Raw genomic sequence first — 16,030 nt, forward strand, 5'->3', positions numbered from 1 at the left:
GCAAAGTTGACCAGAAACCTAGGTAGTAGGAAAGAACTGAAGAAATGATACTTTGATACTTGACTTGTTTGTGCCCTGTCTTATTCTGGAATGGCCCACTCTAGGAGTTTCTGTGGCCTCTAGTCTGTGATCCTGAACACTCCCATCCAACCTCTCCCTGCTGCCCAAGTACATTTGCTGATGTTTGATCATGTCACTCTTCTTGCAACCCTTCTGGGTTCCTGTTCACTTCAGGGTAAAGTTGAAACTACTTAGCTTGGCATTCAAGACCTCTTTAAATGGAGCTTCTGTCATCATTGTCTTACCTCCTGATAGTCCCCCAAAATACAGCCTGTGCTCTGGCTACATCTCTGCCCTCCAGATACTCATGTGTCCCCATCTCTCTGCCCTCTACCTCCCATCTGCCATTAACTAGTGGCTCTCCACCTTTCTTCTCTGACTCATCGTCATGTAGAGAAATGCTGGCTGATTCAACTCCCGCTTCTGGGGTCTGCCCTCAGCCTCCCTCCTACACTTCCTGTACTGATCCCTGCCAGTTCCCGAGCGCCTAGCCCAGCAGTCGGGCTTTTTCCAGCTCTCAGTCCTCCACTTAGCACAATGCCAGACACTCAAGGTACACAAAGTGCACAGGTAGAGAGGAGGGGACAGCTGCCAGCCTGTAGGATCAAGGGAGGCGCCAGGGAAAGTAGGACTTGAGCAGAATCCCATGTGAGTGATTTCTGTGAAAGCTACATGTCCCTTGAAGACATTCTTGCAATCAGTGCCGTAGCCTAGTTCGAATGCTTGAGCGTAGTAATTGCAGTTTCTCCTTAGTATTCTTAGAGCATGACATTTCCTTGAAAGTTTTCACCCTGTTCTTCCTAGAACCAGCATTCTATTCCGTTTGCACTCCAGTATCTGTGTTCTGTCTTCATGTTCTTCTCTGTTTCCCTCACACTGCCCCCTCCCTCCCCTGGCCCTCCAGTACTGGGGATGCAGTCTTGGGCCTTGAAGATGCTCAGCAAGATCTTTGCCACTGAGATGCACCCCAGCCCCACCTCTTCATCTCACCAGCACTTTGATTCCCTCCCTGGAAGTCCTTCCTCCTCAGTGAGCCTTGTGTCTGCACATTGAAGATGGAGACATGTTGAGATCCCTCTAGATTTCTCTCCTGGGTGACCTTACCACCCAGGGTCCTCATGACCCTGATCTGCTTGCTTGCCTGCTCTAGTACCTCACATTGTCAACATGTCCAAACGGAACTCTCAGCCTTTATCCTAAGGCTGATGGTCCTCTTCTGGGTACCACTGTGTGAATGACACTGCCTCTCTTCACTCCCAGGGGCCAGAAATCTAGGCCTTCTGATTTTTCTCTGCCCTGTCAGTCCTACCCCTACAGAGCTCATGTCCTGAACTTCTTGTCTGCTGCCTTTGCATTTCTTCTGCCACCACCTTCAGCTAAGCTGTGGTCATCCTTCATCTGCCTCAGTGTAGTAGCTTCTGGACAGGCTCCCTCGTGTCTGCTGCGGCCTCCAGTCCACCCTCCATCATCTGAAGTGGTCTTTTGGCAAGGCAGCTGACTCCCAAAATGAAACACCTGAAGGGTCCACTGTGATCTAAGGGTAGGAACTGAATAATATGGCATAAAGGGCTGAGTAGCTGGCCCCAGGGAGGCCTGGCCCCATGGAGATCTAATCTTAGCATGTGCTTCTTGTTACAGGCCCTTTGGAAAGCCTTTGCCTGCAATACCCTTTTCTGTCCTCTTCTCTCCACCTCTCCCAAACACATCCCCTATACCCTGTGAGTGTGCTTCTTCACTTCTTTCAGTATTTTTTCACAGTAATGACTATCCCTTTCCTCTGTAAAAAGACTATCTTCTTGTTACGGATGCAAGCACTGTGGATTCTTAGCATTAGTTTAGCACAGTTGTCATCTTAAATTTTCTTGGCTGATCTTAATCCCGCACCTTAGACCACTCGGCCACACTACCACCCCACTCTTGGCTGATCTTTATGTACCTTTTCCTCCCTCTAAGTAGAACCTCCAGCAGGGCCACTACCTCTTTTATTCCCCCTCTTGCCTCTGCATCCTGTGGTTTGGTGCCCAGTGTGTCAAAGGCAAAGATGAGTTGTTGGGAGGACTGGTGTTCCCCTGTGGGAAGCTCCTGGGTCCGTGGCTGACGCATAGTAGGCCTTTAGGCAGTGGGCAGGTTTCATTTGGCTCATGGAAGCTGTGTTGAGTGAGGTGGTATGAGAGAGACAACACAGAGATGTGTGTGACCTACACTGAGTAATTCAGAGCAAGGGTTCAGAGTGTGGGATATGGCTGGCTTCCAACTGTGATCCTCAGATCTCTCCTCTGAGTAGCTAGGATTACAGGTATGAGCCACATGGCTGGATCACTTTTGAGTCATCAGAGAAAGAATAAGTGATGCTTAGTCTGGTGTTAGACAGATCCTACCATTTCCTGTGTGATGGCTGCTGTCTATATCCTGAAGTGCCTCCTCTGGGTAGAGTTGCCTTTGTGCCTTCCTCGGTTGACCTTCCTTTGTTGGGTATGTGATAGATTTTCCTCCTTAGCAGATCAGTCCTGCTCTGTATAGCTCCTCTTAGGTCAGACTGTTCTAGCAAACTTACTCTTAGTCATTTCTGTTGAAAGACACATTTCTTAGTACATTTCTCTCCCATTGCCTTTAAGCATCTGAAATTTGCTTGTTTTTTTTTAAAAATGAAGCATCCATTTGTGTTATCTGATAAAAAAAATTCTCACTCATATATGTAGGTATCAGCCCCAACTGTACATTTGTGAATGATAAAACTTAGGTCCAGAGAGTATTTTATAAGTTGAGCCTTATTCCTAGCCTTCCTGTCCACAACAAACAAGATAACCTTGAAACTGAAGGTAGGTAGCTGTATGATGATGAGTTGAGCTGCATAAAAGGTCAAGGAAGTCATTGCAGCACAGCAAATTTATGTTGTTAATGTTCCTGTCTGCCAAGCAATAGCCTCACGCCCAGTCTCTGCGAATACAAGAGAGAGTTTTCTGATAGACTGAAAATTAAGGCACAGAGAGGTTAAGTCAAAGATCACGAGAGAATGATTCAGGACATTTGGATAAGAGCCTGGGTTGATAGAGTCACATTTGAGGACAGGAATAGATCTTGCCTACGTTCTTCCTATGTGACCCATTGATAGTGTTTAGGTGCCCTACACAACTGAGCTTCAGTGGCATCTGTGTTGTTCTGTGACCTATATCTGATTTTTTTTTTTTAAGTTGGCCATAGGGCTTGAACTGTGGGCCTGAGTGCTGTCCCTGAGCTCTTCAGCTCTAGGCTAGCGCTCTACCACTTGAGCCACAGCTCCACTTCTGGTTTTATGGTGGTTAATTGGAGATAAGAGTCTCACGGACTTCTTTCCCCTGCCCCTTATATTTCTTGGATAAAGCATTATCAGTGCAGCCAGGAGCAGTGACCCACGACTGTAATCCCAGCACTCAAAGGGCAAAGACAGGAGGATCTTGAGTTCCAGGCTAACCTGGGCTACATAGCAAGACCTGTCTCAAAATACCACAACCACCACCCCCACCCCCAAAAGAGTGAAATGAAAACAAGTTTGGCTTAGTACATATACCATGCTTGGCACATTCTCTGTTATGACTGCCAGAAAGAAATGTGATTTAAAAAGTGCCCCCTATGGAAGATAAACAGCCTGCCTGACCTGAGAATTTAAGAAAGACAAATTCGGGGTCACAGGAAGCCTGGCAGGGAGTTTATTCTTTGAGCTCTGCTTGTCCCCGGAAGCCTCCTTTAGGCCAGAGGTTCTCTTTCCATCCCGGGGAAGCCCAAAGCCCACTGTTGACTGGAGAAGCTGTGACACTGAGGGTGGGCAGGGAAAGAAAGGGGACTTGTAAGATGCCGGGGTGCAGCTCAGTGTTAGAGCATTCGCTCAGCATGAGCAGCTCCAGGACAAAAGTCAAAACCACGTGATCACCCATGCCAGCCCCAGGCTGAGGGGCCAGACTCAAGGTGGGGCTCCGGAAGTGGCACGTTGGAAGGGCGGTGCTCTCCACGCGGGTCCCAGCGCAGGGAGATCATGAGGAGGCAGCAGGCGCTGATGCTGAGCTGGTTTCCTATAGGCTCCTGTTTGGAGGAGTGTGGGAAGCCAGAGAGAGCTGTTCCTGCTTCTTTTGAGGTATGAAAGAGCGCCCCAAAGAATTTTTTTCTTCCCTTTTGTCACAACACTACTCTCTCTAGTGGTTCCACGTATCAGAATTCTTCGGGTACTTGACACAGACTCGGAACTTAGCACTGGAGGTTGTGAGTTGTTAATTATTCCTAACTAGGCCGGGACTGGGTGGAGTCCCTGCGCTAATAAGCACAATGTAGTAGCAAGAGGCAGGGTTGAGTGTGGTCTTGGTCCGCTGTGTTTTGAAAAGTTCTGTACATGCTAACAATACTTTGTCTCCCCGTGGAATAGGAAGTCTTAAAGTCCTGTATTCCTGGAAGATGACTGTATGAGTGTTTATATTACATATGAAGCTATCTGTACTTAAGATATGAAAATGCTTCTGGGCAGAAAAATTACCGGTTTTAGGGGTAAGAAAATTTTATATAATGAGGAGGTAGCAAATATTTTTAAATAATATATCTGTAGTAATGGAATTAACATCTGATAAGACAACATTAAACTTCATTTCCTAAGATTTAGGGAACATAGATGAAGACTACTGAATTGTCCTCTACCAGGAAATGGAGACAAATTTGGTAAATCAGTACAGTAGAATGCCTTGCAGTCACAACTAGCAATGATTTTAGAGTTTTTCATAGGCAAAAAATAGTTGTATTTATACCATGTTTTCATTTTAAAATGTAATAAATACATTTATGCAAAGAATAAAGTTAGAGGTGGTTAGGCACAAACAACTTAATAGTGGCCCTGCTAACTACTGTTAGTATGGCAAGGTTATAGGTATTCTTTATTTGTTTCTTATTTCAGTCAGAATACTACTTAAACTCCTGCTTTGTGGCTGCACTACTGAGCATGTGGGAAATAACTAGAAGTGTCTAGTGGGTTCCATCCCTACAGAGATAACTGGATCTAGATTAAATAAAGGTATATCAGACATGTTTATATTTAACTCACAGTTCCCTTATAAAGAATCCTATGGGTCAACCTTTGGTTCTCTGCCTGCCATCTCTCTGCTCTCCTTCTATTCTTCCCCCCCTCCCTCCCTCCCTCCTCCCATCTACCTGGCCATCCATCCATGATCTTTCTATAACCCAGCAACATTCACCAAGTACCTGCTGTAGGTCTACAAACTGACTATAAAAGGGTAGAAAAGATTCTTCTCGCCATCTTCATATTCCCTGTTGTCTTTTTTTTTCTTTAAAAATTAAACTTTTACTTTGGAGTAATTTAGATTCCTAAAGGATAGTTTGTAAAGATGGTCCACAAAGTTCCTGTATGCTGTCACCCAGCTTCAGTTTCCCTTGATGTTGTCACCTTAGTTATGCTTGTCAGAACTGAGCCACCGCCGTCACCTGCACACTACATTCAGATCTTTATAGTTATCCCAGGGGCTTGGTCTTCCTAACCAGGGACTCCTCCAGGATACCACCCTGCATTTTTGTGGTCGTATCCCCTTAGCCTCTCAGATCTGGAATGTTTCTGAGATTTCTTTGAGTTTTGAGGAGGACTAGTGTTTTTTTGTGGATTGTCTCTTCAGTGGGTTTTCCTATGAGTAGACTGTGGGTTCGTGTTCTGGAACAAATGCTCCTGAGGCTACATACCCTGTCATCCTATCCTTCAGGGATGGCAGGTGGGTATCATGCTGCCTGATGCCCACATGTGGCACCCTTGGTAAGGTGATTGGCCACTTGGGTAAGATAATAGTTACCAGGACTTTCTACTGTGAAGTTGTTTTTTCTTCCAGAAGTGAGTCACCAAGTTCAGCTGCTCAAGGGATAGAAAGGATTAAGTCCCACTCCTGAAGAGAACAGTTTATATATATGTTGCTTGACAGCTGTTAGGCATGGCTTTTCCCTTTACTGTCGCTTATTTATTTATTTGCTGTTTAGGACTGTGGGCTCATAGTTGTTGTTTTTCTGTTTCACTCGTGTGTTATATATGAGTTTTGCCATTGGGGCTCATAGATTCTTATTTTGTACTTTTTTTCATTAGGTGCTGTTGGGTTGAGCTCAGGCCTTGCCTAGGATGAGTATTCTTTCACTTGATCCACTCTACCAGCCACTTTTACATTGGTTTTGTGTTTGTTTGTTAGGTGTTTTATTTTACTTTTATTTTTATTTTTGCCAATCCTGGGGCTTGGACTCAGGGCCTCAGCACTGTCCCTGAGCTGCTTTTAGCTCAAGGCTAGCACTCTGCTACTTGAGCCACAGCACCACTTCTGGCTTTTTCTGTGTATGTGGTACTGAGGAATCGAACCCAGGGCTTCATGCATGCTAGGCAAGTACTCTACCACTAAGCCACATTTCCAGCTCCATAGGTGTTTATTTTGAGGACCTAGGGTTTGAACTTGAGGCTTCATACTTGCTAAGCAGCCACTTTTACTGTAACATCCCTGCCATGATTTTTGCTCATTATTTAGGAGATGGGCTCTATTTTCCCATCCAAGCATGTGCTTGGATGCATTCCCTATTTTAGGCTTTCTGGTAGCCAGGATAATAAGTATACTCCACCTCAACCTATTTTTCTTCATTGAGAAGGAAGGGCCTCTCCAACTATTTTGATTCTGACTGGCTTTGAATTGTGTCTCCCAGCATTTTTTGCCTCGTAGGTTATAGGCACAAACACATCTGCGTTGGTCATTTTTAAAATAAGGTCTCACTTTATGCCCATTCCACCCTGAACCACAATCCCATATGTGCTTTTTTACATATCTGGATGACAGGCAGGTACCATTGCACCCAGCCATTATTTGAAGTGAAGTCTCATAAACTCTTTCTTCCTCCAGATCTCTACCTCCCAAGTAGCCAGGGTCACAGGCTTAAGCTAACACTTGGCCTTATTCTATATTTCCAGTTGAAAACAGATACTGTTATTTATTTCATTGTTTAAGTTGTTCTGTCTAGCATAGCCGGTGAAACTCTGCCTCTGTGTCCTTTTGACACAGTATCCCTTTCTAAAGCAAGCCTTCCTTATTTTCTGGTATTATCAGATGCTCCAGGCTCATCTTGTATTCTCTCCACCTCAGCCCTAGAATTCACCATGTGTGGGTAACACTACAACCATAATATCCATGCAATTCTGATTCATTTGAGGGAAAATTGTATCCAGAAATCAAGATGGAGTGCTGGCTGTGCAATCTCTCTTGAGAAAGGAAACAAAGTGTACCATCTTACATGTAACGTGCAAGAAGAGGTGTTTGAAAGCGAGTAGAGTTTTCCAGGTAGAGCCTGGGACAGTCCTCCCTGTGTCCTTCCTTCCTTCTCGTCTTCCTTCCAAGCATGTCTCCTTCCTGCCCTCCGCAAGGTCCCACGCACAGCACAGGGTGCGAAGAAGAGTGCAGCACTTCCTGCCGTTGACAAGTGCTGTATACTTGGTTCGGTTCCTGGGGCTTCCTTCTCTGCCCTTTATCCCTCCACCAAGTGTCAAGATGTTAATGCTCCGCAGAACTGCATTAAAGGGATGTGGGAGTACTAGCGATGTCTGTGCTTTGATGATGGCCCTCCACTTGGCTCTCAGAAAGATTTTTCTGTCCACAGATAACAGTTGGTGTGTACGACCCCTGTAACTTAGCCCAGTACCCTGGATGGCCTTTGAGGAATTTCTTGGTCCTAGCAGCCCACAGATGGTATTTACAAGAGAGTGTGTGTCTATGTCTGTGTCTGTCTGTCTTTGTCTATGTGTTTTTGACAGTGGGTCTGCCTATGTCCATATTTTTCTTTGTTCCCAATTTTTCCCCCCATTTCTGGCATAGAACCAGAAAATAAATCAATAGATCAGCTGTGATCCAGTTTCCACCCCTGGTGAGCTCTTACGCAGTTTTCCAGGGAACCACAACCTATGATCAAAACTGTACTAAAAATAGTGTAGATACACTGTGGTGAGGCAGGGGCCAGAGGCCACGACCCTGACATGCTCTAGCCCTTCCTTCTGTGGTCTGCCATACTTTTAGAGAGGATTTTCCTGTTGCTTTCATCTTCCTACTTTCCATAACCCTAAAACAATGGAAAGCGGCTAGGTAAAAGGCTAGTATTCATTTGAAAATATGTTGAATATCATTAGTCGCCAAAGAAATAACACCAGAACCCTAAAGAGATCTAGCCACGTACCCACTAAAGTGATCTCGCCAAGTGTCACCAAATACATGCCGCAGCTGGAACTCTCGGGAGCTACTGTAGAAATGTTGGCACCGTCCACCAGAGCTAAAAATACCTGGTGCTCAGCACTTGCAGCGCGTTACAGAGTTGACAGCAGAACCGACAAGCACAGGCCTAGCAGAGGCATTCTTGCAAGCCTCAAACTGGGAACAAGCCTGTGTCCTTCCACAGCAGAATGAGTGGTAAATGATGGGCCATGCCTCACAATGGCAGGCTCTGCCTTAGCCAATCTGTACCCAAATGGCTTCAAAACCATAATGTTGAGAGAAATCAGCAAGACCCACAAGAATACAACTTATGATTATGACTTGCAACACTTAGGAAACTGTGAAGACAGAGACAGTGGGCTTATGGTTATTCTGGAGATGGAACCACCAAGAGAATTCATGGGACAAACTCATTTATGTTTAGGAATTGAGCACTTTTCTTTGTACCTGCTTCACTTAAGTAAAAACATTCACTTCAGAATACTAAGGCAGAAAAAGTACAAATTGTCCCTTAGGGACACTGGCTATCTGTCTCTTCTCAGTGGGGCTCCTAACCACTGGTCGAGGGCAGCTTCATGAAGTGCAGGGTCAAACTCAAAGGGAGAAGGCCAGAAAGACCTGTGTATTTAAAGGTTCTTTGTCAATAACTTGGAAGCACTTGTTCCTGCATTTTAAAGCTCCCATTGTCAGAATTACTTCTCTGCAATGTGATTGCTATATAAAATCCACCTAGGGAGAAATCCCAGCCAATTCAGTGTCCAGCTGCTTCTAATGACTTGGGCTGGGGACGTAAGTGTGTGCTGAGAATCTTGGAGGTTAAGGCCATCCATCTCCTGAGGGGGTCAGAGAGGAGAGACTGCAGTGTGTTCTCTGTACCTGGGGTTCTGAAGTACTTATGTGGGCTCTCTCTTTTCCTTCCTTCACACAAAATAAACGCAAATCCTGGGCATGATGGCAGGAGTGGCAGTTTCCAGTCTGTCGAAGTCCTTTGCTTCCGCGACCGTACCCTGCAGGGAGCCAGAGACATTGCCCACAGCATCATCTTCGAAGTGAGACTTCCAGAAATGGCATTTAGCCCAGGTAATTTGCCGGTCTTTGAGAATGCGTGTAATTATCATTTATCAGAAAGCAAGTGAGGTTTGCTTCCTATTCATCGCTTCACAATGGCAGCAGAAGGGAGGCAAAGCGGAGCTCCTACCTGACGCCCAGCGAACTCCTGCTTAGAACAGAGGGCACTCTGCTATTCAGCCTGGAACAAAGGCGGAGATTGGCGCCGCACATCTGCTCCAGGCAGTTCCCTCAGGCTTCAGGAGGTTTTCTCCTTGCTTTCATTTTTAATTTTGTGTTACACCATATCTTTCTTCTTGCTCCTTCGTAAGGGAGGGATGAATTATTAATGCAGGTTCCACACTCCCCGCATAGTAAGCCAGGAGCCCTCGGAAGCCCTTCCACACCAAGTACCTTCCCTTGATCCTGTGTGACATCTTAGCTCCCGGCCCCAATTTGGAAATGCATCAACTTAAACTGAGAGACATTTGCTATAGAAATCCACGTGTGCATGTATATGCATATCAGAACACTCATATTTTTAGTACCTGGACATGTTTACACATTTATATTTATATAGTTCACAGAGGCATAATACATACTCACATTTGCGTAAAATCAGAATAATAATACCTACCTCATGATGTATTTCTTCCAAGGGATCTTTGTTTTAGAAAAAAACCACAGCATGCTGGGCACTGGTGGCTCACACCTACAAAATCCTACTCAGGAGGCTGAGATCTGAGGATCACAGTTCAAAGTCAGCCTGGGCAGGAAAGGCCGTGAAGCTCTTATCTCCAATTAACCACCAGGAAACTGGAAGTGGTGCTGTGGCTCAAGTGGTAGAGCACTAGCCTTGAGCTGAAGAGCTCGGGGACAGCACCCAGGTGCAGAGTTCAAGCCCCATGACTGACCAAAACACACACACACACACACACACACACACACTACAGTGTCTAGCATATAAAGGTGCTTGATCAAGATTATAGTAAATGTCTATCTCAGTGTTATACCAACACTGTGTATACCTCTTTCTAAAATAACTCCTATTTACGTGACTTCTGTACCTTACAGAGGACTATCACTTGCATTGTTAAATTTGTTCCTTGCAACATTCCCACTCACAGTTCTAAGGTATATTCTTTCTTTAATCTGTGGATATACCTTATAGTGTGTGTGTGTGTGTGTGTGTGTGAGAGAGAGAGAGAGAGAGAGAGAGAGAGAGAGATCTTAAGACTCGGAGTGTAGCTCAAGTGGTAGAACACTTACCTAGGAAGCACATGGCTCTAAATTCAAATCTTAGTAACACACACACACACACACACACACACACACACACACACACTGCTCCAGTGTGTGCATCTGTACGTTATATGCACATCACATCTTAGAGCTATGTGTATCCATCGAGTGGTAGGCCCTGAGTTCAAATCGTAATACCACCAAAAATATAAAGACAGAAGTCAAAAGGACCAAGGATTGGTCCCGATAAGGTTTTTATCAGTGTCTGTGCCTTGATGTCTTAAATAGAGGAAGATGTTCACTCTGCTGAGGCTTTTCTGTTGCTTTTCTGTTATTTTAGCAATTTGCATTTGATAGAGCACCCTCTTCTGGTACATTCTAAAATAGCCTGCATATGTTTGTTTTAATAAACTACAGCTTGAAGACTGTCTAGAGGGATGGGGAGAGGGTTAACTGAAAGTGAAGCGTGGGTGGTCTCTGTCCCCAGCTACCACCCAGCAAGCCCCTTTCACAAATCCCCCACCAGAACCTGCCCACCATTATGAAAACTAATCACTGGCTTGCACATCAGCCCTGCGGCCCGCCGCGTGGCTCGCACCGCCTCTGCCCTTCGAGCCTGGGAGGGCTCGGCGCTGCCGGCTGAAGAAGGTTTCCTGCTGTTCAGGAATTTCTCCAAAGCATCTTCTTTGTGCTTGGTATGGAAAATACATTATTTAATTCAGGAAAGGGCATTTTTTCCTTCTGTTTTTTCCTGTAAACGAATGATTTTCCTCTTAATAAAGTCTTTCCCTGTATCACAAGGTGAGCTAAAGGTATTCACATGATAGTATTTTTAATATAGCTGTGTTCTGCATAACAAAAGGCCACACGTGCTGTGGTTATGAGGGCTCCCATGGCAGGAGCTGAAAGAGAGCAGGGGAGAAAGGACCATCAGGGAAGGGGAAATTCTGAATGAAAGGGGCGGTCACATTGCTCTGTGATGTGTAGGCACACAGGTGCACGGCGACTGGAGAGCTGAGCAGGGGGACTGGTGAGGTGGGGGGAAAGGAAGGGGCATCCCCGACACAAAGGTTCAAATCCCAACAGGAGCTTCAGTGGAAGGTGCACTGAGTCAGATCTGCTTGTCTTGTTTGGGAAGAACCTTTCCACTGGGTCACACCTGCACCACATGGGACTTCTAATAATGGTAGAAGTTGGGGCCTGTGGGGCTCAGCTTGCATTGAGTGCTGTTTCAGAAACTCATGTGCACGAGGCTCTGCTTGCACCCAATGGTCCCAGCGGCTGAGGAAGATGGGGAGGCAGCTGGGGTGGGGAGATGGAACCCCAGGCCCCTGACCTCTTTGAGAAAGAAACAAGCTGAAAGCTCACAGATGCACAGGCCATTGTGAACGATGACCGTTTCCAAGTTTGCCGCTCTGCTCTGTTGTTTTTCTTCCTCCCTCTTTTATTAAACAGTAGTGTTTTGTTTGCCTTAAGATTGTCCTAAAGCGGTCGGCTGGGAAAAGAACCAGAAAGGAGGCATGGGCCCGAGGATGGTGAACCTCAGTGAATGTATGGACCCCAAGAGGTACGCACGCTGTGGGTGCTCTGTTCTCCAGGGAGTTTCCATAACTCACTTCACACCTGGTTGCCAGGCTGAGCCCATGCCCTGGCGTCCCATCCAGAGGGAGCCATTCTGCTGTCTGCTGTCGACGCGGCTAAGTTTGCTGTGAGAAGAAGTGTAATGGCGGATAGAAATCCTGAAGGCACACTGTCTCTGTTCTCCTAGGTGTCCTCAGTGCCCTTGCTTCTTGTGCAGACTGCTAGCTGTGCACACCTTACTGCCACCTTCTAGCTCATTTTTCATGCCTCTTAGTTTTGTCCTACGTGCCTTCTTTGAAGGACATTGTAAGAAATACCTTATGGAAGGAAGCCAATGATATTGTGGATATTAGCACCCTTTATTAAAAAGAAGTGGAAGGTGTTTCTGTATTCATTACTAGGACATGGAAAAACTTTCCAGCATTTGGTACATTCTTGTTCATGAACACAGGAGCTTAGAAATAGTTATGTTTCTCTTTTTACCTTGGCTGCTGGGAACTCAGTGTCATATTTGTGGCCCACAACTATCAGTTGCTGAGGATTCAGTTCCTGTGCATTCTGTGTGGTAACCTTTTCTTCTGTGCATATACCCTCAAGCTTCATCTTATTTTTTCCTCTGATTACAGTATCTTGTTTGTTTCCAGAGTTGTATCTTTTTGGAAAAGGTGGAACACAAGTGAGTTAGCTCACTGAATACAGAAATCTCTCATTTTTCAGGTTGGCTGAGTCATCAGTGGACTTAAATCTAAAGTTGATGTGTTGGAGATTGGTCCCTACCTTAGACTTAGACAAGGTTGTGTCTGTCAAATGTCTGCTGCTGGGAGCCGGTACCTTGGGTTGTAATGTGGCCAGGACACTGATGGTAAGTTTTCAGGCCACATGGGGTTTTCAAGCTATGGCCAGTCCTGGTGTTTTCTTTTATAGGACATGTTTGCCTTCCCTCTCTGGCTCTCCTTCCCTTTCTTTTATCTTTTCCTCTTTTTTCTGCCGGTCCTGGGGCTTGAACTCAGAGCCTAGGCTCTGTACTCAAGGCCAACGCTCTACCACTTGAGCTACAGCACTACTCTAGCCTTTCCTGAGTAGTTAATTGGAGATGAAAGTCTCATAGACTTTCCTGCCCAAGCTGGCTTCAAACTGGGATTCTCAGATCTCAGCGTCCTGAGTAGCTAGGATTACAGGCGTGAGCCACAGGGGCCCAGGGCCCAGGAATTTGATCTTTTCTTATCGTTTTTAACATAACAGGAAACTGTGCTTATATTGTCAGGTAGAAATAAAGTCTTCCCCACCCCACACCCATCCCGAGGCCCATTTCTCAGAATGAAGCAGACATGTCACATTCCTACATGTTATCCCAGGCATATGTAAACACATAGGGGGAGGGGGGGGGGACAGCTTTTGCATCTTGACTGTTCTTTATCTGTTTGTATCTACAGAAGCTAGATCATATCACACTCCCTATATATAGGAAGCTTATATCTACCCTAAGCTTGTGGCCTATTTCAGGTATCTGCTCTTCCTCTCACTGCCCAGCATGTTCCCAGACCACCTGCCTCGCTCTCTTCCCTGGAATGCCAAACTACTTCAGAAATAAATATCCCCAAATCCTGCCCAGTGACTTGGGGCTTAGTTTCTACTTTTGCACCCTCCTTGGTAGTTTGCTTAACTGCTGAGACAGGGTGAGTGAACCAAAAAGTCACACAAGAAGACGATGAAAGGATGAGGCTAGCCTGTCGTCTCCAACCCTAGAGGCTAGTCTGAGGTCTTTACTCATTGCCCTCTTGAAGCCATAACTGAGGCTCCCAAATGTGGGTGGAAAGGCACTGAAGCCAGAGAGCACAGTCTCAGCTTAGTAGCTGCTCTTAGCAGGGCTTCTGCTGCGTCACTGTGCCAGTGTGTCCCTTGGTATTTGCCAGGCTGATTCTAGGTCCTCTCTGGGTATCAAACCCCTGTTGTTCCAGCCCCATATTTAAAATGACCCAGTGCTTCATAAAACCTGTGCATATCCTTCCATATACCTTAGCTGGCTCTGGACTACTTAGGATCCTAATATGATATAAATACTACATAAATAGCTGTACTGTACTGTTCAGGGCAAATGTCAGGAAGAAAAGCCCATACATGCTCAGTACAGCCCCAAGTTTTTGTTTTTGTTTTTGTTTTTTCCATTTGTGTTTAGCTGACTGCAGATACAGAGGGAGGTGATACTCATTTCTAATCTTCTGGGGTACATATCCCTGTCCCAAAGGAAGCATCTTTATTAGGATACAGCTGCGGACATCTCATTCTCACACCCCTTGTACGATGTGTGATTCTTAGACAGTTCAGATATCATTCCTCTTGGTCAGTTTTTCCATCTGTGAAACAAAATGATTAGAGAATGAGTATAGCAATTCCTGCCCAACTTTAAAATCGTGTGCTTTTATAAAACCTTATAGGTGGTATAATTGAAGTATATAATATCATAAAATGATTTATGAGAGCACAGACATACCCCCACATGTTGTTATTAATAAGGCTTCTTGGAGAAACATTACAGAATATTCTGCATTATTATACAGTGGGAAGTGACTTATTAATCATTTTTCTGAAGAGTTAACTGAGGCTTTAGATGATCTTTGGAAGGAGTTGTTATTTAGTTTTAATTATTTAAGAGTAACCATAGACTTTGGGGGGCTCTTGCTAATCTTTTTAAGACAGCTAGCTACATGCAAAGTTCTCAGGGGATTCATTTCCACATGTTTCTCTACGGCTACTGTCAAAAATAATGAGTTATTAGATAGACTCACTCTGACATTTCTTTGTCTCGTTACTTCAGGGAACCAGGCAGTAGGTTTATAATTATTTCATCTTTTAAAGGAAGTTGACATTCAGTGTATCAAAAAACTGAATTTGCACAAATCAATTCCTGAAGTTTCCTGTATTTGGTGGTTCTCCAACTGCTCAAAAGCAAAGCCCTTTCTAGGGGTTTCTAGAGAGATGCCCTGTGAGAAGGTGGGCAGAGGCACACCATGGTCTCTTGTTTCCATGCAGGGTTGGGGTGTCAGACATGTCACCTTTGTGGACAATGCCAAGATCTCCTACTCAAATCCTGTGAGACAGCCTCTCTACGAATTTGAAGACTGCCTAGGGGGTGGAAAGCCCAAGGCCCTGGCTGCAGCAGCCCGGCTCCAGAAAATATTCCCCGGAGTGGTATGTTGATGCTTTGGTGAACAACACAAGTTTTTCCTACACCTATAAACATCTATGACTTAGCGAACGAGGCTCTATGGTATTGGTGACTGATGATCAGACATATGTCATTTCCTACCAGAGACTCACCATGTGGCCAAGCTGTGTCTATCAGTGGTACGGTACGGGGTGGAGGGGTAGCTCAATGGTATAGAACTGGCCCACTATGTGTGAGGCCCTGGGTTCCATCCCCAGCAGTGGAAAAACAAAAGAAATATAGCTCTCATAAACCTGATGAAAATGAAATGAATGTATGCAAAGTGTTTCTAGGGGGATATGTGTTTTTATACCTCCCCTGGCTCTATGTGTTTGTGGCAGCCCAGATAGGGGATATTCATTTTCCTTAATCATCAGACCGCTTGCTAGTTACTTAATACAGGCTTAGAAATGAGGTTGAATACATGTGTCTATATAGAAGAAAGATTGAGTAGAAGTTGAAGGTTCTTCTCTCTAGCTCCTTATTTCTGATTTATGCCCTTTATTTTAGAAATACCAGCTAATAAGAGATAAGTCATCCACCTCATTTGATCTAAAATCTTGAGAGTTGCTTTGAGGTCATCCAGCAAAAAGAGTCTGCATCTTGACTGCTTAATCAATTTGTCTGACAGGAGTCAGCTGAGATATCT

At 45.1% G+C, this 16,030-nt stretch overlaps 1 protein-coding gene across 3 annotated transcripts in view; it reads left to right on the top strand.

Annotated features, from left to right (window-relative positions):
- Positions 1 to 16,030, top strand: part of Atg7 (autophagy related 7) — a 157,348-nt gene that overhangs the window by 32,605 nt on the left and 108,713 nt on the right. For all 3 annotated transcript variants that reach the window (XM_048356280.1, XM_048356279.1, XM_048356281.1), the window contains exons 8-12: positions 7,702 to 7,790; positions 9,265 to 9,386; positions 12,072 to 12,162; positions 12,894 to 13,038; positions 15,207 to 15,365. In XM_048356280.1, the coding sequence (XP_048212237.1) occupies positions 7,702 to 7,790; positions 9,265 to 9,386; positions 12,072 to 12,162; positions 12,894 to 13,038; positions 15,207 to 15,365 (606 nt within the window). The remainder of the gene's footprint in view (positions 1 to 7,701; positions 7,791 to 9,264; positions 9,387 to 12,071; positions 12,163 to 12,893; positions 13,039 to 15,206; positions 15,366 to 16,030) is intronic.

The sequence above is a fragment of the Perognathus longimembris genome, chromosome 10, assembly GCF_023159225.1.
Source record: "Perognathus longimembris pacificus isolate PPM17 chromosome 10, ASM2315922v1, whole genome shotgun sequence".
In the NCBI taxonomy this organism is placed as follows: domain Eukaryota; kingdom Metazoa; phylum Chordata; class Mammalia; order Rodentia; family Heteromyidae; genus Perognathus; species Perognathus longimembris.